This window comes from Clarias gariepinus, chromosome 19 (genome assembly GCF_024256425.1).
Source record: "Clarias gariepinus isolate MV-2021 ecotype Netherlands chromosome 19, CGAR_prim_01v2, whole genome shotgun sequence".
NCBI lineage: Eukaryota > Metazoa > Chordata > Actinopteri > Siluriformes > Clariidae > Clarias > Clarias gariepinus.
The window spans coordinates 20,496,696-20,523,128 of record NC_071118.1 but is presented as its reverse complement, the minus strand read 5'-3'; the positions used below and the strand labels follow the sequence as shown (position 1 = coordinate 20,523,128).

General features: G+C 39.1%; 1 protein-coding gene across 2 annotated transcripts; it reads left to right on the top strand.

Moving 5' to 3' along the window:
* Positions 1–7,740: 7,740 nt before the first annotated feature.
* idh3b (isocitrate dehydrogenase (NAD(+)) 3 non-catalytic subunit beta) lies at positions 7,741–24,461 on the top strand. 2 transcript variants are annotated; one of them, XM_053478643.1, is made up of 11 exons: positions 7,741–7,870; positions 9,994–10,167; positions 10,476–10,596; positions 11,699–11,759; positions 12,474–12,606; positions 13,376–13,509; positions 16,211–16,313; positions 16,440–16,586; positions 16,724–16,818; positions 18,503–18,563; positions 23,704–24,461. In XM_053478643.1, the coding sequence occupies exons 1-11, from the start codon at positions 7,826–7,828 to the stop codon at positions 23,779–23,781; spliced, it is 1,152 nt and encodes a 383-aa protein (XP_053334618.1). In that variant the 5' UTR covers positions 7,741–7,825; the 3' UTR covers positions 23,782–24,461. The 2 variants fall into 2 exon arrangements, with proteins under 2 accessions (XP_053334618.1, XP_053334617.1); XM_053478642.1 differs by lacking the exon at positions 23,704–24,461 and adding an exon at positions 21,911–22,757.
* Positions 24,462–26,433: the final 1,972 nt, after the last annotated feature.

The following is a 26,433-nucleotide window of genomic DNA, read 5'->3' as shown; positions in this document are numbered from 1 at the left end:
TTCTATGGTGTTCAGGAAAGGCAGCAGGCTCAGGCGAATTTGCACATGGTTAGAAGTCAATTCAATTTTATTTGTATAGCGCTTTTAGCAATTGTCATTGCCGCAAAGCAGCTTTCCCCATTAAAAAGAATTATTTAAGTTTGTATGAAATGTGAATGTGTATGAATCGAAATGGTCAGTTTGTCCCTGATAAGCAAGCCGAGGGCGACAGTGGCAAGGAAAAACTCCCTGAGATGGTAATAGGAAGAAACCTTGAGAGGAACCAGACTCAACAGGTCTTTGGTGAAACAGGTGTTTGGGTGAAACAGAAAGCAGTAAATGATCTGCATTTATACAGTGTGTTAGGTGGCAGGCATATAATTGCTGATGTTAATTGATGTTAATATGGAGTCCAGGTAGTTATTAAAGACTCGGGTAGACTTGTAGGAATTTCCAGTCCTGAACTATCGAACTGTCAAGTCCCCAGAGAAGCAGTTGCCAACACCAATCAAGGCCAGAACCATCTTCTAGGTAGAGAGAATCATCCCCAGACACCAGAGGCATCCCAGAGAGACACACGGGGCATCCATGTGACGAGATCTTCAACCAGAAGCGGGGCACCAGGATGAGTCAGACAGGTTCGGAGGGCAGAGGGAGTCTGGATCACTGGCAGCTCAGGAACGACATGTGTAGCTCGACAGAGAGAGGGAAAGAGGAAGAGAAGGGGAGAGGGGAAAGAGAAAGGGGGAGAACAGTTAGGTCTGGTCACAGTCACACAATGTATAATGTAAATGTATATTAACTGTAGAGCGCAATCAGAGACTCCGGCAGGACTAACTATGACAGCATAACTAAAAGGGAGAGCCAGAAGGAAACACAAACATAAGGGCTTCCTGAGATGTAAAGCAACCAATCACCTCAAGTTCAAGTTCAAGTAGGCTTTATTGTCATTACAACCATATACAGTTAGTACACAGTGAAACGAAACAACGTTCCTCCAGGACCAAGGTGCTACATGCAACATAAATTAACAGAGACACTAAACTAGCTAACCAAGAGGCCTAGTTAACTGGCTAGCATAGACAGGACAGAGAGACCTACCATAAATTACAACATAAATTAACAAAAACTAACTAGCTAAGTATAACTATTTTAACAGACAACATAAAGTGCACGTGCAAATGTGCAAACAAGAGCAACAACAAAGTGACAGTGCGCAACCACGACATAACAGAACATAAAAATATGGTGTTGAGGTAGTGGGTAAACGTAACAGTTACAGAACATAAAATATGGTGTTGAGGTAGTGGGTAAACGTAAACGTAACAGTTACAGAACATAAAATATGGTGTTGAGGTAGTGGGTAAACGTAAACATTCTTTAAAAACAGCAGCAAGAATTGAGGAATTAGTGCAAAAATTAGTCCAGTAATGATCATTGTGCAAAAAGATAAACAGTGAAGCATTTACAGGTTGGTGTGTACGATAATTTGGTGGTGTAGGTCAGCGTGTCTGCACTTGTGTTGATTAGTCAGTCCAGTCCCACTATTTTGAGGTAGTTGAGTTAAGCTGTGTGATAATGTTTGTGTTAGTGTGTCTGTGTGTGTGTGTGTGTGTGTGTGTGTGTGTTTATCAGTCCAGTCCCTTTTTGTTGAGGAGACGGATGGCTTGTGGAAAAAAGCTGTTGCACAGTCTGGATGTGTGTGCCCGAATGCTTCGGTACCTTTTTCCAGATGGCAGGAGTGTGAAGTGTGTGTGAGAGGGGTGAGTCCGATCAGCCACAATGCTGGTGGCTTTGCGGATGCAGCGTGTGGTGTAGATGTCTTCAATAGAGGGGAGAGAGACCCCGATGATCTTCTCCGCTGTCCTCACTATCCGCTGTAGGGTTTTGCGATCCGATATGGCACAATTCCCAAACCAGACAGTGATGCAGCCGCTCAGAATGCTCTTGATAGTTCCTCTATAGAAGGTGGTCAGGATCGGTGGTGGAAGCTGGGCCTTTCTCAGTCTTCTCAGAAAGAAGAGACGCTGTTGGGCTTTCTTGTGTAGGGAGCTGGTGTTGAGGGACCAGCTGAGGTCCTTCTCTAGGTGGACACCCAGGAATTTGATGTTTTCGACGATTCCCACAGAGGAGCCGTTGATGCTCAGCGGAGAATGGTCGCCTCGTGTCCTCCTAAAGTCAACAACCATCTCCTTTGTCTTGTCAACATTCAGAGACAGGTTGTTGTCTTTACACCAGTCCGTTAGCCTCTGCATTTCCTCTTTGTACGCTGACTCGTCATTCTTGCTAATGAGACCCACCACAGTCATGTCATCAGCGAACTTGATGATGTGGTTTGAAATGTGTGTTGCTACACAGTTGTGAGTCAGCAGTGTGAACAGCAGGGGACTGAGCACGCAGCCTTGTGGGGCCCCAGTGCTCAGTGTGGTGGTGCTGGAGGTGCAGGTTCCGATCCGTACTGACTGAGGCCTACCGGTCAGAAAGTCCAGGATCCAGTTGCAAAGGGAGGTGTTCAGGCCCAACAGGTTCAGCTTCCCAATCAGTTGTTGGGGGATGATAGTGTTGAATGCTGAGCTGAAATCTATGTACAGCATTCGAACATATGTGTCTTTCTTGTCCAAGTGTGTGAGGGCAAGATGTAGTGTAGTGGAAATGGCATCGTCCGTTGAGCGGTTAGGACGATACGCAAACTGCAGTGGGTCCAGTGAGGAGGGCAGCAGGGTCTTGATGTGTCTCATGACGAGCCGCTCAAAGCACTTCATGATGGTGGGTGTGAGTGCAACGGGACGGTAGTCATTGAGACAGGACACAGTAGACTTCTTGGGCATGGGGACGATGGTGGTGGCCTTGAAGCACGTGGGAACGACGGCGCTGCTCAGAGAGATGTTAAAGATGTCGGTGAGAACATCTGCCAGCTGTTCAGCACATTCTCTGAGCACTCTGCCTGGGATGTTGTCTGGTCCAGCAGCTTTACATGGGTTGACTCTGCGTAGAGTTTTCCTCACCTCAGCTGTAGTGAGACACAGCACCTGGTCGTTCAGAGAAGGGGTGGTCTTTCTCGCCGCCACGTCGTTCTGCCTGTCAAAACGAGCATAGAAGTTATTCAGCGCATCTGGAAGGGAGCCGTCACTGTCACAGGCAGTTGATGTCGTTCTGTAGTGAGTGATGGCTTGTAAACCCTGCCACATGCGCCGTGTGTCGCCGCTGTCCCTGAAGTAATTGTGGATTCTCTGGGCGTGTGCGCGCTTTGCCTCTCTGATGGCCCGAGAAAGTTTGGCCCTTGCTGTTCTGAGGGCCACCTTGTCTCCCGCTTTGGAGGCAGAGTCTCTGGTCCTTAGAAGTGCACGCACTTCCGCAGTAATCCACGGTTTCTGATTGGGTCGTGAGTCAACAAACCTGTTGACTCACGACCTGTCACTGTCAACAAACCTGAGTGATCAATGAGAGTGAGGAAGACAGCATCCAAACATACCAGTTCACCATAATACTCTACGTCCATGAGTCCCCCAGATCTGCTATCTATTTATAAAAATGCTTGGCTAAATAAATAGGTTTTTAGCCTGGACTTAAACACTGAGACTGTGTCTGAGTCCTGAACCCTATTTGGAAGAGTATTTCATAATTTTGCGGCTTTGTAAGAGAAAGCTCTGCCCCCAGCTGTATTTTTCATAATACGCGGTACTGACAGGCAGCCTGCATCCTTTGATCGAAGTAGGCGTGGCGGATCGTAAGGCACTAGCAGTTCGCTCAGGTACTGCGGCGCGAGACCATTTAATGCTTTATATGTCAAGAGTAGTATTTTAAAATTAATGCCAAATTTTACAGGGAGCCAATACAGTAAAGATGAGATAGGTGTGATGTGCTCGTATCTTCTGGTTCTAGTGAGGACTCTTGCTGCTGCTGCATTCTGGACTAGCTTGTTCATGCATCTAGTTGAACAACCAGACAGTAAGGCGTTACAATAGTCCAACCTAGAGGTGATAAAAGCATGAATTAGTTTTTTTGCATCGTTTAGCGACAATATACAGTGGTGTGAAAAACTATTTGCCCCCTTCCTGATTTCTTATTCTTTTGCATGTTTGTCACACAAAATGTTTCTGATCATCAAACACATTTAACTATTAGTCAAGGATAACACAAGTAAACACAAAATGCAGTTTTTAAATGATAGTTTTTATTATTTAAGGAGAAAAAAATCCAAACCTACATGGTCCTGTGTAAAAAAGTAATTGCCCCCTGAACCTAATAACTGGTTGGGCCACCCTTAGCAGCAATAACTGCAATCAAGCGTTTGCGATAACTTGCAGCGAGTCTTTTACAGCGCTCTGGAGGAATTTTGGCCCACTCATCTTTGCAGAATTGTTGTAATTCAGCTTTATCTGAGGGTTTTCTAGCATGAACCGCCTTTTTAAGGTCATGCCACAACATCTCAATAGGATTCAGGTCAGGACTTTGACTAGGCCACTTCAAAGTCTTCATTTTGTTTTTCTTCAGCCATTCAGAGGTGGATTTGCTGGTGTGTTTTGGGTCATTGTCCTGCTGCAGCACCCAAGATCGCTTCAGCTTGAGTTGACGAACAGATGGCCGGACATTCTCCTTCAGGATTTTTTGGTAGACAGTAGAATTCATGGTTCCATCTATCACAGCAAGCCTTCCAGGTCCTGAAGCAGCAAAACAACCCCAGACCATCACACTACCACCCCCATATTTTACTGTTGGTATGATGTTCTTTTTCTGAAATGCTGTGTTAATTTTACGCCAGATGTAACGGGACACGCACCTTCCAAAAAGTTCAACTTTTGTCTCGTCGGTCCACAAGGTATTTTCCCAAAAGTCTTGGCAATCATTGAGCTGTTTTTTAGCAAAATTGAGACAAGCCTTAATGTTCTTTTTGCTTAAAAGTGGTTTGCGCCTTGGAAATCTGCCATGCAGGCCGTTTTTGCCCAGTCTCTTTCTTATGGTGGAATCGTGAACACTGACCTTAATTGAGGCAAGTGAGGCCTGCAGTTCTTTAGATGTTGTCCTGGGGTCTTTTGTGGCCTCTCGAATGAGTTGTCTCTGTGCTCTTGGGGTAATTTTGGTCGGCCGGCCACTCCTGGGAAGGTTCACCACTGTTACATGTTTTAGCCATTTGTGGATAATGGCTCTCACTGTGGTTCACTGGAGTCCCAAAGCTTTAGAAATGGCTTTATAACCTTTACCAGACTGATAGATCTCAATTACTTTTGTTCTCATTTGTTTCTGAATTTCTTTGGATCTTGGCATGATGTCTAGCTTTTGAGGTGCTTTTGGTCTACTTCTCTGTGTCAGGTAGCTCCTATTTAAGTGATTTCTTGATTGAAACAGGTGTGGCAGTAATCAGGCCTGGGGGTGACTACAGAAATTGAACTCAGGTGTGATAAACCACAGTTAAGTTATTTTTTAACAAGGGGGGCAATCACTTTTTCACACAGGGCCATGTAGATTTGGAGTTTTTTTTCTCCCTTAATAAGGTAAACATTCATTTAAAAACTGCATTTTGTGTTCAATTATGTTATCTTTGACTAATAGTTAACGGTTTTTGATGAGCAGAAACATTTAAGTATGACAAACATGCAAAAGAATAAGAAATCAGGAAGGGGGCAAATAGTTTTTCACACCACTGTATTTATTATCTTGGCAATATTTCTGAGGTGAAAGAATGCTATCCTGGTAATATTATATACATGAGCTTCAAATGAAAGACTGGAATCTATAATCACACCAAGGTCTTTTACTGTTGCACTTGATGGAACAGAAAAAGTTACGGTGTGATCTAAAATTTTACTCCTGGCTGTATGCGGTCCTATGACTGCAACTTCTGTCTTATCTGGATTAAGCAGAAGGAAGTTAATTAGCATCCAATTTCTTATGTCCTGCACATATTGCTCAATTTTAGTAAGCTGTATTTTCTCATCAGGTTTTGCTGAGACATATAACTGTGTATCGTCAGCATAACAATGAAAACTAATACCATGCTTACGGATTATGTTGCCCAGAGGAAGCATGTAAAGGGAAAAAAGCAATGGACCTAAAACTGAACCCTGTGGAACGCCAAACCCCACTAGAGAACATGCAGAATAATCACCATTTAAGTCTCCATACTGATAACGATGGGTCAGATAGGATCTGAGCCAGGAGAGGGCTGTACCCTTAATTCCTACTACATTTTCTAATCTGTGAAGAAGAATAGCGTGATCAATGGGGACAAAAGCTGCACTGAGGTCGAGTAATACAAGCATAGTTACACAACCCTGATCAGAGGCCAATAGGAGCTCATTTACTACTTTAACGAGTGCTGTCTCTGTGCTGTGATGAGGCCTAAATCCTGACTGATACAGTTCATGTATGCCATTTCTATGTAGATATGAGCATAGCTGCTCCGCTACTATCTTTTCCAGAATCTTAGAGATAAAGGGGAGGTTTGATATTGGCCTGTAATTGGACAGCTGACAGGGGTCAAGGTCAGGTTTCTTAATAATTGGTTTAATAACTGCTAATTTAAAAGATTTTGAAATATACCCAATGCTGAGTGAAGAATTAATTATTCTCAACAGGGGTTCTGTTATTGCTGGTACCTGTTATATTCTCAACAGGGGTTCTGTTATTGCTGGTACCTGTTATATTCTCAACAGGGGTTCTGTTATTGCTGGTACCTGTTATATTCTCAACAGGGGTTCTGTTATTGCTGTTATTATCTGTTTAGGAAAATGTGTCGGTACAGGATCTAATATACAGGTTGATGAATTTGCAGAAGAGATGATTGAAATTAGTTCATTCTCTTTAAGAAGAGTAAAGTATTCTAGGTTCCGATCAGACATGGCTAGATTAACATCTGCATAACTTACAGTGTTTGGTTTCAAAGCCTCAATTTTATGCCTAATATTTACAATTTTATTATTTAAAAAGTTCATGAAGTCCTCACTTTTGCATGATGTTGTTGTGGAGATTTCTGCAGTGGTCTTATTTCTGGTTAATTTGGCTACTGCATTAAAGAAAAATCTAGGATTATTTTTGTTATTTTCTATAAGAGTGGAGAGATACATTGATCTAGCTACTAAGAGCTTTTCTATAGTTCAAAGTCAAAACATTGCAATGATAATACCTGTATTTAACTGATCCAATAATTTGCTTATCAAATGTCAACAAGCAGAAATGTATAATTGTGGTTGGAAATTGTCATTCGATATGGCAGACAAAAAAAATTCTAAAGTTTCAATGTATACTACCAGACAAATGTTTCGACACACCTTCTAATTCAGTGTTTGTCGTTTTGTGATTTATTTATTTAATTACATTCTAGACCTATAATGGATTTTTTATTTTCAAAACAATGAAATATCCCAATAAGTCCCTCTGGATAGGGGTGTCTGCCAATCCCATAAATATACATGCAACTTTTATTTCTTAAAGTATGTCACTACATTACTTAATAGTCGATTAGCACTGTGGCCTCGAACCTCCAGGGTCAAGGGCTCGATTCCCGCCTTGGGTCTGTGTGTGGAGTTTGCATGGGAAGAACATACAAACTCCATGCACTCAGACAGGAGGCGGGAATCAAACCCCAGCCCCTGAGGTGCTGACTACTAAGTCCACGTACAGTGTAATGAGCTCTTAATTCCATGAGGTGGCGGCGGAGACGCGTACGTGCCTTTATTTAAACGAACGAGGAAGAAGAGGACTGACGTCCCCCGCCCACTGTATTTGACGCCTATGTGTTCGCATTTGTCAGTGCGCCTGCTTGTGGGCGTGGCTGTTCTCGGAAAACGGGTAGGGGAACTAGAATTTTCTACATGATTGCAGCACGGAATCCCACCGCTTTTACTCCATGATGGCCGCCGCCTTGAGGGGAAGCCTTGTATCATTGGTCAAGGTGAGTGACCAGACCTTTAGTGTCATTTTAAATACATAACGGAGGGTTAAAATAGGAAAATGGACTCAATTAAATGTGTAACGGATGTCCAGGGGAGTTCAGTGAGGTATTTTGGTTAATATTTATTCCCTTTCAGTAGACAGCGTGGTGCTAGATAGAAGTAACGCTTTCGGGCTAGGCTAGGCACAGGTTAATAAAAGGTTTAAAACAGCATGAAATCCTGTAAAGTAATGTTTATTGCAAATCTCGTCTCCTTGGCTGTGGATTAAATGCTTTAATAGCTGATGTAGAGACATGATATAGGCGTATCTTGCTTTATTTTTACCTGGTCATTAAGATCAAGTAGATGATGAGACTTACAGTAAGATTAGGTATAGAAAACAATCTTTTATTTAAAACGATCTCATTTTGCTAATTTTTGTTTTATCCAGATGTATTTGTTCAGTGCAACTTTTAACAAGTTAAACATATAACACGAACATGTCAGGAAAAAAAAACAGAATCACTGATTTGAAAAAGGATCTTTCTCCTGCTAACCTCAATCAGGTGAACCTACTCACCTTCTCAAAAGCACAATAATTTGCTTATAAAATGCTAATTATTGTGTCTTTGAGAAGGTGAGTAGTATTGGACGGTACCTAGTGATTCCAGTCCCTATTATTTATGTAAAAAAAGTAATCAGTGATCTTGTCCATGTGAAAAGTGGCTGATTGAAGTATTTCCAAAGCTGCTGATTTCCTGAAATAGTCATGTGCACAAGTTCAGACATACTGTGTGTGTAGGAAAACAATACATTGGTGATTTCAGCAGACAGAAATGGTTGTTGATAAAAGAGGTCTGAGGAGAATGACCAGACTGGTTTGAGCTGACAGGAAAGCCATGGTAACTCCAATAACCACACTTTAATTCAATTCAGTTCAGTTTTATTTGTATAGTGCTTTTAACAATTTACATTGTCACAAAACAGCTTTACACAATCAAAGGAATTAAATTAGTATGAAATGTGAATGTGTATGAATCAAAATGATATGATTGTTCCTGATGAGCAAGCCGAGGACGACGGCGACAGTGGCAAGGAAAAACTTCCTGAGATGGTAATAGGAAGAAACTTTGAGAGGAACCAGACTCAACAGGAAACCCATCCTCATCTGGGTGAAAACAGATAGCAGGGATTGATGTGCATAATATTATGCGAGACTGGAAGTTTCAGTATAAGAGGAGATGTGTAAGATTAAAGTCCAGGTTGTTCCTGGAGGCTCAGGTAGACTGTAACACTGATACTTTTTATCAATGTATTAATTATCAATTAATTTAACAACAGTGATGAGCAGAAAAGCATCTCAGAAGTGTTAGCCAAGAACAAGAATCTCAGACATTAGTTTATATCTGTATATCTGCTCATCCTGATTCATGCACTCTTACATTCCATACAGACTTAAATAGTTATTTTGATTGTGTAAAGCAGCTTTGCGACAATGACAATTGTTAAAAGCGCTATACAAATAAAATTGAATTGAATTATATCGGCTTATTAAAACTTGAAATTGTATGGTTGAGGAAAAAAACATAAAATATATACACAAATACAGAGTGTGAGTAAAATCATAAATGGCTTTTGCAAAATGTTGGTATTGGCATTATGAAGTTCAGTCTAGTCTGGCTTCTTATTGATATTATTGTAGATTGTAGGGGAATTATTTAATGTTATATTGTGCTTAAATAGGTTCTACAGTATAAAGCAATATAAAGAAGCCATAAGTAGGAAGCAAGTTCTTAGAGCAGACAAGCTATTCGGGATTTGGCAAATGCTCAATTGTCTGGCGTAGTGTAGTTAAATAATAAATTACAGATTATGTACTTATGCATAATACCTGAAACAGTATAAAGGTTTGATTATAATGAATAATGGTTGATTTATAATGAATCATATAACTTGCAAGCTACCTATCAAACATAACAGTGTGCAACAATAGTGACGGACACAAAGGCACTGTCAAACAGAAACTATTAAACATAACAGTGTGCAACAATAGTGAACTTACATCACAGAAGAATTTTGACCGCCGAGCATAGATGGTTAGGTGACCATTTAACCTCTGCTGATTGTTTTCTGTTTGACCCAGGGCCTGAGTGGTGCTGCCATAAAGCCCGTGTGTGTGCGCTCACTGAGCCTCTCAGCCAACCCGAATGCTTCAGAAACTCCCCCAGCGCGGGCCGACAGCACCTTCAAGGTCACATTGTTGCCGGGAGATGGGGTCGGACCTGAACTCATGATGGCAGTCAAAGAAGTGTTCAAGGTATATAAGCATATAAAGCATTTTTGCATGATGGTGTATTTTCTTTGTGGCATGAAAATCTGAAGATGTTCTAATAAAGAGGTAGAGAAATGTATTCTGCAGTAATCTGACTGTTGAAGGCTGAGAATGATGTGCTCTTTGGTTTCTCTGCTAACCTCTTCTGGCATGTCCTATATGTACATCTGTAATTGTCCATTTTGGTTCACTTTAATATCCTCAACTGTTACTAGAGACTTAAATCATGATATCATTATGTTTCCGCAGTATAGGGAACCTTAAATCACAGTTTGCATCCCTCTCCCCTGCAGGCTGCTGATGTACCTGTGGAGTTTGAGGAATTCCACCTGAGTGAGGTGCAGAACATGGCAAGTGAAGAGAAGCTGGACCAGGTGCTCTCCTCCATGAAAAACAACAAAGTGGCTATCAAAGGTAAATTGTCATTATGTTTATAGAATTAACTTTGCCAAACTTCATCTTTATCAGTTCTTATTTGATTAAAAAAATATATAGAAAACTAAATATTGTGGAAATGTTCTTTTTTTTTTTTGTATTTTATTTTAAAAAATAAAACTCGTATATTCTCAGTTCATTACACGAGAAAGTCAGATATTTCACATTTTTGTTTTGTTTGTTTTCTTGATTTTAAAAGAAAATTGAAAAAATCAAGTACCTCAAAATATTAGAATATTTTATTTTGCATTTGAGTAAATTACTATTTATACAGTATAAATACTGTGTACCTTTCAGTCTAGTTTAGAACATGCTTGGTGAAAACTGAGCACCTGACAGGTTTCCGGAAGACTATCATTGACACTCCACAAGGAGGATAAGCCTCAGAAGGTCATTTCTGAAAGGGCAGGCAGACCATGATATTACTGTGATCGTTTGACCAGATATCTTGCCTGTCTTGAAGCCCACAGAGATTCTATGGCGTATTGTCAAGAGGTAGATGTCAAGAGGACGAGCTGAAGGCTGCTATCAAAGTAACTTGGTCTTCAATAACGCCTCAGCAGTGCTACAGGCTGATCTCCTCTATGCCATCTTATACTGATTCAGTAATTTGTTATTAAGGATTTCTGGACAAAATCAGAACAAGTGCAGAATTTTACAATTTCATTATCATTGTTCTTTGATTGATCTTGGGAAACATTCAAATATTTTTATATTCTGGAGTTTTTTTTCTTTCATCAGCTGTAAGCTGTAATCTTTGAAATTAAAACGAAAAGAAAAGGTTTGCTATGTTTCGCTTGACATGTAATAAATCTAGAATACTGTATATGATTTTTAGTTTAAAATTACATTTTAGTGGGGAAAAAAAACATTTTCATTACGTTCATTTTCCTGAAATGCATTGTACATGTAAACTGCACTGAAATATACTTTTTAGAAAATGCCAATATTCTATGCTATATTTTTTTTCACAAGAAGAATATTTTAAAATTTGCACATTTTATGTTTAATCAATGACACAAGGGATGAAAAAAGTGTGCTTTCTTTCTATCCGTTTTTTTTTTTTTTTTTTTGGTCATAGGGAAGATCCACACACCGATGGAGTACAAAGGAGAGCTGGCTTCCTATGAGATGAGACTAAGGTACTGCTTTATTCACAAAATACATTGTAAAATCACTGAAACGCTAGCTAAGATGTTTAAAAAACAGGTCGTTTAATTGTCTATTTATATATAAACTGAAAATGCATAAAAATTTGTTATAACCCATATTTGTTATAACCCATTTTCAGATTATAATAAAAAAGTTGATTATTTATTTATTTTAATTATAAACTGAAAATGGGTTATTATGCAAAACTTAAATTTCCATGCATTTTCAATAGAAGTCTTGCATTTTAAAATCAGACAACCCATAGTGTGAGGAATAATAAAAAAAAAAAAGAATGACAAATGCCTTGATCTTTTAAACTCTTAGAAGCCCCGCCTCCTTCCCCATCTTAGACTTAATACTTTGATGAATACCCTTATTTCAGCTTCAGTTTACCGCTAGAACGATGCCCTGATGCAGCCTCTCTCCTTTCAATGCAGTATATTTAAGTAGTATGTCTCAGTAAACAGCTAATATTAAATGGTGTTGTATGTAACAATTTCCATTTCTAATAAGAAGGGAATTATGTGCTCTCTTGTGCTGATCAGTACCAACTTATTAAACTTGTTTTAGCTGCAACCTGTAATCAGACATGTTGGGCATTTGAAAGAAGTTTATTTTTGTAAGAGAAATTAGAAAATGTCTGCCTGCATTGTGTTGATCATCATGCCTTGTATGTGTGTTTGTGTTTGCATTGGTAATGACAGGAGGAAGCTGGACCTGTTCGCCAACGTGGTTCACGTGAACAGTCTCCCGGGTTACAGCACACGCCACAACAACCTGGACCTGGTCATCATCCGCGAGCAGACTGAGGGCGAATACAGCTCACTCGAGCATGAGGTTTCACTTTCTCTTGCTCAAAGAAATATGCATTTCATTCTTTTAAATTAATCCAAACTAAGTACATCACTGTAGGTCTTCGTCGTTTTAAGTTTTCCGTGTACAGCCAGTTTCTCACTCAGAACGTGAATACCATGTAAGTAATTGAGGCCAAATTCCATACACTCATGGAGTTCTCATGGTTCTTCATGAATTCCATGAGTAAGATTAATGTGAAGTTTCTGCAGCGTCAATAAACTAAAACAAGTTTTTATCTTTCAAAGTTATAGTGTATTTAGTATTGTTTTTAGAAACTGAGACGAGATGTTTTAAAACGTTAGTTTTTATTTCAGCCCCTTTACTTTATGCAAAGTATCAATGTCCCATATGGAAAACATATACCTACTCCTTACTCTTTTCAGTTTGTTTTTAATATTCCTGAATGCTGAATAAAACCAAACCTGTAATTAAGTGGTGAATATTGCAGTACCAACATCTGTTTGTTTAACCACTGGGCTTTTTGTAGTGGCCAAAATAAAGAAAGGTGTATGTAGTATTTGTATAGTCATAGCTTAAATATTTATAAGTTTTTTGGTAAACCTTTATGAGGATAGAAGAGTGTGTGATTTGACTGGAGTAAAGAGTGGCGTCAAATCAGGAAAAGCTGAGTCTGTTTATCACTAGCTTGAAGAGTGTTTGAGTGGTAAATATAGTCCATAGTGGTCCTATATTCTGCTCAGTCTAATATAAAGGATACATTATAATCATGTGTTTTTTTTGTGTACCACAGAGTGTGACCGGAGTGGTGGAGTGTCTGAAGATCATCACAAGAGAGAAGTCCCGCCGCATTGCCAAGTTTGCCTTCGACTATGCCACCAAAAAGGGCCGGAGCAAAGTTACTGCAGTGCACAAGGCCAACATCATGTGAGCAAGGATATATACAGTAGCGCCTGGTTTTAAATCTAGTGTCTGTTTTTTAATGAGACTTACAGACTTCATGACATGTTGCTGTATTTATTTATTTATTTATTATTATTCAGTGGAACCTCATTTACCTCACAATCGTAATTCGTTCCTAAGTTCAGTTTCTAACCCAATTTAGTCGTACACCGATTTTTAGGAATAGAAATACATAGGAATACATGTACTGTAAATAGAATTCATTCGTTTTCCTTCACTATTAACTGTACTGTATTTAACTTTTGATGCATTTTGTTTATATCACAAAATATAAAACAAAGGCCGAGTGGCGCAGTGGTAAAGCGCTCGCCCTATCATCCGGAGATCGCTGGTTCGAACCCCGGGTGATGCTGTTTTCCTCTCACAGCCGGAGGCACAGAGAGAGCTGATTGGCCGAGCTCTCTCAGGGGGGAGGGATGAGAGGTACTTGTGCTCCTGCATTAGTCACGGCTCTACAGCCAATCGGGGGCGTCTGTGAGCTCGCGCACACGGAAGGAGCGGCTAGCGCTTTCCTCCGAGTGTGTTACTCCGCCCCTAAAGGGGGGGGGGGGGGGGCGAGCAGTTCGAAAAGATGCGGTCGGAGGAAACCACGGGATAGCTTTCGTCCTCCCGACTGAGTGGTTGTAGTAGCCTTGATGTGTGTGGGAGCCTCCTAGTGACGGGGAGGAATTGGCCACGACTAGATTGGGGAGAAAAATCAAGGAAAAAGACAGGACTAAATTAAAAAAATAAAAATAAAAAAATAAAACAAAGTATGAAAAAAGCCTTAATGATAAAAAAAATAATAATACAGCCCTAAATACAGTACAGGAGAGATTGAACTCTTAATTTTTCCATGTACATGCTTAACGCACCTTTCTCACTGATGTGAAGGAATGGAGAAGAGGAAGATGGGTGGGAAAGAGATAGTGTTCGGAAGGAGAGTCCCCTTCCATAATAACACTGGGTAATTCTCTAGGAGTGGAACAGAGTAGAATTTGTTCAGCATGGAGATTGTTGTTGTAATTTACAGTTTATATATTATCATATATAATATGTAAAATATACAGTTTATATCTTAAAAAAGTCACTAGGAGCTTTTCATAATGAAACAACTCGTAATTTAAAAGCCATTTTTCTGCTTATAGGCTTAAAATTAATTAATATTTTAAAGAGAACTGACGGATAGTTTCTGAGGGGTATTCAAGTCAAACGTTTGATTGTGCAGAATATTATATATCGCGTGTATATATATATATATTAGTTTCACTAGTACTTGGATACCATTAAAAGTTTTTTTCAATACAGCAAGTTCCTGCAATGTGGAAGTGGTATTTGTGAATGACTGTATGTAGAGTTTCAACAGACAGACCAAGAGGGTGACAAGTTATCTGTCGATTTTTAAGGATCAGGCATTCCACTTGCTGAATGTTCATGGCATCTCGGCCAGGATCATCATTAAAACATTTTTTTAATGTTTGCACCATTCAAATGTTTTACTGCAGATAAGTGTCTCATCGCTGTACTGTACTTGAATTCCCAGTTTGATTTATACACCCCTTGTAGTTTCAGTTTTAAGCTCATCCCAAACATGCCACTTAAACCTCATGTGATCATGAAAACTATGCTTTGCATAGTGAAAACGATACTTTGTATTAAAGCCAAGGATCTGGGGTCCGTTCTTCGTACGTCGCTTGACACATCCGAGATGAATTGACACATCTAAGATGAGATCATCGTGCTAATTACGATCCGGCTAATTCGGTTCTTCGAGCTCACCTGTTGTTGATGATTAGTATAGCTGGACTGAGTTCTCTAGGATTATTGCGCGCTCGTGCGTAGGTTTAAAAGGCGATATGCATCAACAGTAGAAACACTGATCACAAGCCCTCCGATTGGTTGACGAAATGGAAAAAGAGCGGCTCAATTTTTTTTATAACACGTGTTATGCGCTGAAATGCCCCCCTGCCATGGATTGCCCCCCCTACATAATCGCTATCAAATATTATATTAGAACATAAATTCATAGGTTAATGGTTTACAAATTACAAATAACATGAGACAATAATTTTATGCATATTTTTATGACAAACCCCTGAAAAATAAATGTGTTACAAAATAAACATTATACAAGAGTTTGTAATAATGGTCTCGGCTGTCTCATGCCTAGGGTTTATTATAAAAGTAATATCATATTTGATAATACTAAACCTATGAATTTATGTTCATATATAATATTTGATAGCGATTATGTGTGTGTGTGTGGGTGGGGCAGAGTCCATGGCAGGGGGCATATACTTTTCTTTTTCCACGTGAGTCAGTCATGCTCTTTAACCAATCAGATGTGACCTCGCCATTTCAACCAATCATAACCCGGCAGGAGCGCAGCCTAAATCCTGTTTACATGAAATAAACCTGCTCCCGAGCAGGTTCAAGCTTACGGATATGTTGCTATGACAACAAATGCTAGAAGCGCATCGAAGAACGAAACAATCCAAGATCAGGACAAATCCACAACAATCAAATCCAGCTAACTGAGTTAGCGACGTACGAAGAACGGACCCCTGGCATACAGTTAATTTCTGGTAAAAAAAAAAAAAAAAGGCTTTGAATAGTTGCTCAAATACTGTATGTGTGTGTCTCTCCATATGAGAGAATAAGAACTTTTCTATCCTGGTTTAAACAGGAAGCTGGGTGACGGGCTCTTCCTACAGAGCTGTGCTGAGGTGGCTGAGCTTTATCCCAAGATCAAATACGAGAACATCATCATCGACAACTGCTGCATGCAGGTACTGGACCTAATCAGACTCACCCTCAGTTATACCATCATTTTTTAACTGTACTTTCAAATCTAAGACCATTTTAAATGGAGAATGTTTTCATTTGCGTTCTGTGCACTTCGGTTTGTGGTTTAGCTGGTCCAGAACCCATACCAGTTTGATGTTCTGGTGATGCCCAATCTCTACGGCAACATCATCGATAACCTGGCAGCAGGTTTGGTGGGTGGAGCCGGTGTGGTGCCAGGGGAGAGCTACAGTGCTGAGTATGCTGTCTTTGAGACGGTCAGTGTTTTAGATCATACACAGAAAAACATAATTCATTTTGTACATTGTTTTAGTGGCTTTTAAAAAATTTTAATGGTACGTTTCATTTTAGTTATTAGTGTTATTCTCTCAAAATTTTTCATTCTCTTGATTAGGGGGCAAGGCACCCTTTTGCTCAGGCTGTTGGGAGGAACATTGCTAATCCTACTGCTATGCTTCTTAGTGCTGCTAACATGCTGAGGCATCTCAAGTAAGTTCATCTCCACCCTGCATCATGGCCAACACTATAGACACACCCATGTAGTGTGTTTCTCCTCATGGTCTGTACCAGGGCTTTTCAGATCCAGTCCTGAAGGGCCAGTGTCCAGCACAGTTTGGTGAAGTTCCTTCTCCATCAGAGCTGATTAAACTAATCAGAGGCTGCTTGTGGTATTTATATTATACCAGCAATTTAGCAAATGCAGGACATACAAAACCCACATCTTTCAAGCAGCAGTTTGGAAAGATTATATGGGTTAAAGTGTTTCAGAAGAAGCACATCTTAATTATGTTACATTGATGGGAGCACTCCACACAGTTTTTCTAAACCAAACAATTGAACCGAGGTCCTTCCAAAATGATGTCTCTATTCTCTTGTTGGCCTAATTTTTGATAGAGCTATGAAAATCATTCCAGCTAATAATAATAATAAATGCTTTCAGATCAGTCGCATTAAAACCATATACATGATGCATGCTAAACATTTTGCAATTCTGTACAGAAAAATACCCCCCCCCCCCCAACTGTTTATTGAATGATAATATGCTTAAATCAACAAATTTATGCAAAAATTTTTCAATTGGTCTTTTGGACCACCATAAACGCGTGTTTTAATATGAACAATGGTCACAATTTTAATTACAGTACTTTGCCAAAAGGCACCCCTCATTTCCTCCTATTAAAAAATGTAGTTTAATTAAAGAATTCTGAGATAATGTTTTACCGTGACCGACTACAAAATGCCTAAAGGTACAGTAAAAAAAAAAAAAAACCTCATGTTTATAACAACCTCATCAGCAACCTTATTTCACCTCTTGTCTTTTTCCATCACTCAGCATCACCAGTATAATAATTACCAGCCTGATCATCTCCCATCATTACACCTTAGTTTCTTAGTGGTTCATGTAATAAGTTAGATGTTTTAATGTCACTGTGTGGCTTAACAAGCAAAAAACATTCCTCTGAAACTATGACAAATGACCAGGTTACCACATCTGAAATTTTCTTCCCTGATGGCACAGGCATATTCCAAGACTCAAATTTTGAAAAAGTGTTTCTGGGAGCTTGAGGAATGGTTTTAACCCTTCATTATAAATGCAAGATCTTGCCCAAAAATGAACGCAACTCTGAACTGAAATGAATGCTCATTCATGACACTATGTGGCTTAACAAACAAAAAACATTCCTATGAAACTGCACAAGTACAGGGATTGAAACCAAAAACTTACCAAACATGAGAGTATAAAAAAAGTATTTCAAGAAGCCTGGAGAACAATTTTTCAGGACAAAAAAATACAAGAAAGTCTGGCTCAAAATATGAAGAAGTAAGAGGTGGCTCAAGACTTACTCAGAACTGTATTATGTTCTTTCTATATTATTATATAAAAAATATATTAAACACAATATGCATTGATCTGTAAATGTGAAACAACCTTTATGAGAACCAGCAGGAATTCCTGATCATTCAGTAAACACTTACAGTTGCAAACAATTAAATGGAAAAGAAATAAAAAAAGATACAGTAGGACAATATGTTGAAATAGACCAACCGGGCTGGTTAGCGCACTCTATGCAAATGAATAAATAGGTTCGGCTGGCTTTATTTGAATCCGTCCCTTCGTTGACCTCGTTGTGGCTTTTAAAATGCATGTTTTTTTTCATGAAATTTGTTTCAGCCTGGAGTATCACTCTAACATGGTGTCTGAAGCAGTTAAAAAGGTTATAAAACAGGGAAAGGTAAGAATTCTTTGTTTTTTTGTGTGTGTTTGTTGAGTGTGTTTGTGTATACATGTATGTATAATATGGTCTAAAAGTCCAAAACCAAGATCTGTTTTTATTTAACTGAATAAATAATTTTTGGGACTTATTATGCATGTGCAAGTTTAATAACAGACAAGTGTGACTTTGGGACTGGAATCTCAAGAAACCTTCATGTGGCAGAAAATTCATTTGGCATTGGGTGGGAATGGGATTAAAAGCATTCTCAAAAAGGATTTGCATATTGTCCTTACACACTGCCGCTTGGTCTGGTGCAGTTCCATTAGTACAGTTCTTTAAATGTTTACATTTTGCTTTGGGAAATATAACATAGATATTAAAAACTGACTTCAACGAACCAGTTCTTGGGAGTGGACTCAGACTGTTGTGCCTAATTGAGAACTAACAAACATGAGACGTAAATGTATGTTTAAGTCAAACTGGGACTTGTGATTAAACTTTCTCGTGGATGAAGGCGTCAAACTGATTGACATTTACAGAACACTTCAGTGATAACCACAGTAAAACATTTGAGTAGTGCAAATGTTTTAAAGAAGGGTGTACGTCCTTGAATGACGATCCTGGCCGAGGTGGTTCCGACTGCAGTCGTTACTTTTAACGTTGAGGGAGTGGAACATCTGATCCTTGGTGGCATCCAAGTGAAACACTGGGATAAGTGAATTAGTGTAGCGGAAGATTATATAGAGAAATAAAGGTAGTTTTTATTCTCATAACTGTGTTCTGTTGTTTTGCACGATCAAAAGTCTCGGTTTGACTTGAATGCCCCTCATATCATGTGTGGATGTGGGTTGGGGTAGTGTGCACATTTACTGTATGTGCATGTGATTACACTACAAGCTTTGAAAAGGGCCTTCTAACTAACTAATCATTCCTGAACCTTGTTTCATCTTGTTAAACTAACACATGGGCTGTTTTTTCCTTTTATAAATCGAGAAAACTTGATTGTTTACACTCTCATATCGGGCATTATTTCAGACGTAATGATAGCTCCTTTTATTTTTTTTTTGTGCAAATCTTATTTTTATTTGAAATGCATTTTTTTGTGCATAAGACAACATGAATGAGTTGCACAGTGGGTTTGTTCTAGGTTCCCTGGTTTCCTCTGAATCTTCAAAAACATAGCAGTAGGTTGACGCACATACTGTACTTGTGTGCACAATAGATTAGCAGTCAATTGTAGTTGTAATTCCATCCTTGTTCCCAGTGTTTTAGGACAGCGTCAAGCAATTATTTGTACTCTGCTAAATGTCTAACTGTACATAAATATGAACAAGATCTTGATCCATAACATCATATATGCATGATGTTCCTGTGATAGCCCAGCATGCGGATAAGTAGAAGAAGAGAGAGAGTTTTTTGAAGCAATAAATGATGTGGCACTTTTCTTGATCACTTATGAGGCACTCACACATTTAGAGGAAGAACTTTGATCACATAAACATGTGGTGAAGGTGCGTCGTAAAAAATGGACAGTAAAAGTCAGAGCTGTGGGGTCATAAGCAAGCCATTTATTAGTAAAACAATACAGATAAAAATGTTTTCAATTAAAGCAAACATTATGTTTAGTGCCCACTGAACTAAAGTGTTCAGTGTTATGATCTGTGGTTGCTTCAGTTGGTCAGGTCTAGACTCGTTATATACTCGGCAAAAAAAGAAACGTCCCTTATTCAGGACTGTGTATTTCAACAATAATATTGTAAAAATCCAAATAACTTTACAGATCTTCATTGTAAAGTGTTTAAACAATGTTTTCCATGCATGTTCAATTAACCATAATCAATTAATTAACATGCACCTGTGGAATGGTCGTTAAGACCTTAACAGCTTACAGAAAGTAGGCATTTAAGGTCACAGTTCTAAAAACGCAGGACACTAAAGAGACTTGTCTACCGACTGTAAAAAACACCCAAAGAAAGATGCCCAGGGTCCCTGCTCATCTGCGTGAACGTGCATTAGGCATGCTGCAGGGAGGCATGAGGACTGCTGATGTGGCTAGGGCGATAAATTGCCATGTCCGCACTGTGAGACGCCTAAGAAAGCGCTACAGAGAGACAGGAAGGACGGCTAATCATCCTCGCAGTGGAAGACCACGTGTAACAACAACTGCACAGGATCGGTACATCCGAATATCACACCTGCGTGACAGGTACAGGATGGGCACAACAACTGCTCGAGTCACACCAGGAACACACAATCTCTCCATCAGTGCTCAGACTGTCCGCAATAGGCAGTCCATGAGGAGGAGATGCACTGCAGTACTTTAAGCAGCTGGTGGCCACACCAGATACTGACTGGTACTTTTGATTTTAAGCCTCCCTTCATTCAGGGGCACACTGGGAAACATTTTTAGTTTATGTCTTATGGTGTTGACTGTTTTAGTGTTCATACAAATATTTACACATTAAGTTTACTGAAAGTAAAAACAGTTGAAAGTCAGAGGTTTCTTTTTTTGCTGAGCATATATAGGTCTAGGAACATTATGTAGCAGTAAAATAAAGTCAGCTGACGACCTAAATGTACTGAATGACCAGGTTACCACATGTACGGTTTTCTTCCCTGATGGCACAGGTATAATCCAAGACTTAAATTGTGAAAGAGTGTTTCTGGGAGCGTGAGGAATGGTTTCGACCCTTTATCAATACAACATCTTGCCCAAAAACGGACGCAATTCTGAACTGAGATAAACGTGGCATTGCAATTAAGGGCAGAGCGAGAGCTTCTTTTCCCGAAACCTAATTTTTAAGTGATGTATTTTAAGTGTCATATTAGTGAGAACTTCAACACAGAGAAAAATAGCATTGCTCCAAATATTTCTTCATTTGTCTTAAGGAGCTGTTCTGTCCTATATACCTAATGGCAGACACTAATTATTATGTGGCCTTCGAGAAACCTGAAGGACAAGTTGCTGTCTTGCTGTACTAAAATTGAAATTCGCACGGTTTCAAAACAGAAATGCATGGAGACGTTTACGTACTATACATCGCGTCAGGCTTTTACAAGCGTGTGCTAATTTGCACGCACAAGCACATGTCTGCTGCAGATAGGAGTGAGAAACGCATGAGCTGGCTTTGGATATGACCGTATTACTAACTACTAATCCAATGTCTTTGTATATAATTCATCACTGTTAATTTTTGTGCATGTTCACAATTCTGTAATGATGGTCTGAATCAGATCTGCATTTGAGCTCGATCAAAAACAAACACAAAAATCCTTTCCACGTATTTTTTTTTTTTAGTTTAATGCATTAGAGATCCAAATTCCTTCTTCATATTTGCGTGTGTGTCTGTGTGTATGTGTCTCAGGTGCGGACGCGAGATCTCGGCGGTTACAGCACTACGGGTGATTTTATCCGTGCCGTCGTGGCCAACCTTCGTCACCGGCCCGTGTTTTAAGGACACTATCTGTTCCCAATAGACCGCTTCCCTCTGCTTTTCACCCCTTCTTATAGTTTTCATTCCTTACTGTGTTGCTGTCAGTCCTGGCGCTGAAAGTGGACTTTACTCATGTAACTGACAGATTTTCCTTATTTTTTTCTGTTGCAATGCTTAATGTTGCTTTTTTTTTTTTTTGGTTCATTCTTTTTCTTTTACATGCTAAGCCATAAACTCCTAATATTCCCCAACAAATCCAAAGCACTGAGGATAAATCTCTGTTCATGTTTGTTCACACTAGAAGTTCATTTTTTTTATTTGACACAAACTGTCTTAACCTGACTGCTGAATGTTGGTTTGATAACGGGCGATATTTCTTTCCTCATTTTGTCCTAAATGATGCACTGTCATCTGCAAGATACTTTCATGTGTGTATTCTTCATACTGTTCACTTCATAAATAGCTGCTAATGTCCAGCATTTCCTAAAACATCATGACATTGTTTCTGGATGTATGAACAAATAATAGTAGGTCAGCTAAGTGGATTAACAGGTCAGTGGATCTCTTTGCTCCATTGATCTCATGATCAGTGAGATCTACTGAGAAACCTATTTTTATCAGATTTTCAAAAGATTTAAGAAGCTATTCTCAACATTGCATCATTTCATTACTTTTTGTAAGAAAGTGAGTCAGGAAGTGTTTATTACCAAAAAACAATCCCTATTTATGATCAGATTGCTTGTTTTTCATACAAAATAAAGGCTATTCTATAAGATTATATGGTCATGTAGCTGTTTTAGAGGAAATTCCTGCTGTAGCTTTGTGTAACACTTGCTAAGGGAAACAGATTTGAAAAGTTACCGCTATAGCATTGGGACTGCTGAGTATCATGATTTGCACCATGTGTGAGAAAACAGTCACGCAGAGCATGCCATGGGCTTCTCATTGCATTATGCAGTAAATCTGTAATAAAAAAAAATAAATTTTCATCAAGCATCTTATAAACTTTATTGTGTAATGACACAGAATGGTCAAAATGATGAATTCGTTTTCATATCAAAGTATTTTAGCTGAAAGATTTAATTTGGACTGGCTCCTGTACAACTGCAGAATATTATATACTAAAGAAGAACTTGTGTAGTTATAATGCACTGGCTCTCTTCTAGAGCTGGAAAAAACTGTACTTAATGTACTTAAACTGACTCGAACACCCAGGAACTTGAAGCTCTTGCTGTGCAGTTTATACCATCATAAGTTCACAAATTCCCCTTCTAAGGTAAAGGTCATCATTCTGTATTCATAACCATGTTCTTCTTGGACTTAATTGCCATCCAAAATATTGATCCTGAGGTTATGTTACTGTCTGTGTGGAGTTTTACATGTTACAAGACCCTGACTGGGATACTTACTGAAGATGGTCCACTTGTGTGGTTTGGGCATTTATTCATATAGTCTTTTATGCTGGTTTATCTGGTGAGCACTGGGAACAAGGCAAGAATGCACCAGTCTATCTCAGCCTACTGAAAAAACACACACCTCGATGCGCTCATACACATCTAAAAGTATTTTAGCACAGAGAGTCCACCTACTGCTGTGTTTTTAGTAGGAAACCCAAGCCAACTGCAGAACTAGATGAATGTGGAAAACTTCAATATTATTTGGATAGCCTCCTGTGTGTATGTGTGTGTGTGTGTCTAAAATAATGGTCTGTTTCTTTGGCACAGGTGCGAACAGCAGATCTGGGAGGCTATGCTGCTAGCGACGAGTTCACTCGAGCGGTCATTTCCAATCTTTCTGCATGAGCATGTGTTAGTGCCGATACAGATGTGGTTGTGTAAATTCTGGTCATGCTACATGTTTCCCAATAAGATGCTTTGGACAGGTTTATAATCCTGAATTAAAGCATCAGTTACATTATAATTAAATCCATATACTGTAGAAGATGTTAAGACATAAATGTGATCCTGAAGGGTGGAGTAGAAAATTTGGTAGCCCACTTTAAACCATACCTGATAAACCATTTTATCTAGCAAAAATCACACACTTGTTATCACAGGCTACGGAAAGCAAATAACATGAAAGAATGTTTAAGTTGAAAGTGTACATTGAAAAAGAGTGATTTGCTGCAGATTCTGAATTAAAACATAATGAACAGGATAGGACCCAGAGTTGAGAACCATTGCTTTAAAGTATGCTGAAAAATATACAGTACTTCCAGTACCAGCTTGATGTCTCCACATCTGTATTAACCGATCAGCTTTGCTCATCCATCTTCATTTCTCAGTCCTTATAAAAGCAGCAAGGCTTATGTAGATTGAGTGTTGTCAATTGCTGGCTTACATTATTTACTGTTACCAGAGAGGCTGAAATGGTGTGACGGGAAATCGGTTGAACCTGAAATTGAGCTATTTATTATATTTATTTGCTTGTTAACTGATGTTTGTTGATCAATTAACATAATATTAAATGTTGCAACTCAGAATTGTATTACTGGTATTTTTATTCACTGTCCACCACCACATTTTGAATTCATGCTTAGACATGATAATATTCCACAACATGCATATTAATTAGTTTTAAGGTCACTTAAACAAAACTTAGCTTCTGTGACCTATCTTGTTACTTATTATTATTATTATTATTATTATTACTATTATTATTATTATTATTATTATTATAACACATAAAAGCTGTCAGGGCCAAGTATTGTACACAGTATAAGTCAAACTTGAATAATGAATGTGAGTCCCAAGTGCAGTTTTTTCGCTTTTATTTGAGGTTATTTTCTTCCAAATAAGGTGTCAGAATTACATCATATACAGTACTAGTCAAATGTTTGGGTACAAGTTTTGATTTATTTTCTACGTTCTAGAATAATACTGGCGATTTCAAAACTATGAATTAGCTTACATGGTATTATATAATTAAGAAACAAAAACCAGTCAGTTACTATTTTAAGACACGGAGGTCAGCCTTTTTGGAATATTTCATGCAAGAACAGTATTGTCAAGTTTATTTGCAATGAAGAAACTGGCTCTCGTGAAGACCTTCCCAGGAAAGCAAGTTCAAAACTTACTGTATCTACGCTGCAGAGGAGAAGTTCATTTAGAGTTATCAGCCTCAGAAATCAATAAATGAACAGCACCTCAGATTATGAAGGCTTTACTGAGCGTACATAGTGGACACATCTCAATATCACCTGTTTAAAGAAGATTATTGCATATCTTTCATGTCTTCTGCATTGTTTCACCACATAGAAAGATAAATGAGGGGAACTTGGAAATATAACTTTTTGATGGGTTGTGCATGTGTGTATACAGTATCTCTCAAAAGTGAGTACACCCCTCACATTTCTGCAACCACTTTACTCCTTTATTATTGTTCTTTTGAGAACATATAATAGTCAATGGGTAGCTTGTGGATATTGATATGGATATTACTGTCCTCTAACAATAATTCAACATACAGACTTTATTGTCTAAATATCTGGCAACAAAAATGAGTACACCCTAAGTGAACATGTCAAAACTGTGTCCAAAGTGTTAATATTTTGAGTGAGCATCATTGTTATCTAGCACGGCCTTAATCCTCCTGGGCATGGAATTCACCAGAGCTGCACATGCTGTTGTAGTGATGCTCTTTCACTCCTCCATAATGATGTCACAGAACTGCTGGATGTTAGACACACAGCGCTTCATCACATTCCACTTGAGGACGCCCAACAGGTGCTAAATAGTGTTCAGGTCTAGAGACATACTTGGCCACTGAAAAAACACCCTTATGAACATGATGAATAGGACATGTGACTTTACATGGTTCAGGATGTAGAGCTGTTATCACTTAGGGTGTACTCACTTTTGTTGCCAGCTGTTTTGAGAATAATCGCTGTCTGTTGAGTAATTTTCCGAGGACAGTAAATCTACATGGTTATACAAGCTGCACAGTGACTACTCTAAAATATATCCAAGTGTCATTTTTGAAGTATTGTCCTTTGGGAAGATCTACTAAAATGTTTGCTGAGAGTAGACGGGTGTATTCACTTTTGTGAGTGGGTGTATATTCCTCTCTTGTAATTCCAGTACACAGCTGAAATAACAAAACTCTCCAGAGTGGGTTAGTGGTTACACTGTTGCCTTGCAATAGTGTCCAGGTTCAATTCCCACCTGAGTGAATGGAGTTTGCATGTTTTGTCAATGGTTGGTGGGTTTCCTCCTGGTACTCCGGTTTCAGCCCACTGTCCTGCCAGTCCTGCAGGTTAGGCTGGGATAGGATACACAGGATAAAGCGATACAGACGACGATGCGTGAGTCAGTAAGGGTCCGAGTTTATTAATTTTTGCTCCTCGAGTGTAGAAGGGTAATTAATGCAAGGCGCAGTACCGCCGCAAGAGGGCGCAACACACCTGTGAACAATATGGGGCGTGGCTTAATGTAAGCGCAGGGACGAGCCCCAAA

What these genes read in the sequence shown, in the direction of transcription:
- idh3b (XM_053478642.1), top strand. Translation starts at nt 7,826, where the DNA reads ATGATGGCCGCCGCCTTGAGGGGAAGCCTTGTATCATTGGTCAAG. An exon ending in TCCTATGAGATGAGACTAAG is followed by an intron (nt 11,760 to 12,473) that starts GTACTGCTTTAT and finishes TGGTAATGACAG; the next exon opens with GAGGAAGCTGGACCTGTTCG. An exon ending in ACAGCTCACTCGAGCATGAG is followed by an intron (nt 12,607 to 13,375) that starts GTTTCACTTTCT and finishes TGTGTACCACAG; the next exon opens with AGTGTGACCGGAGTGGTGGA.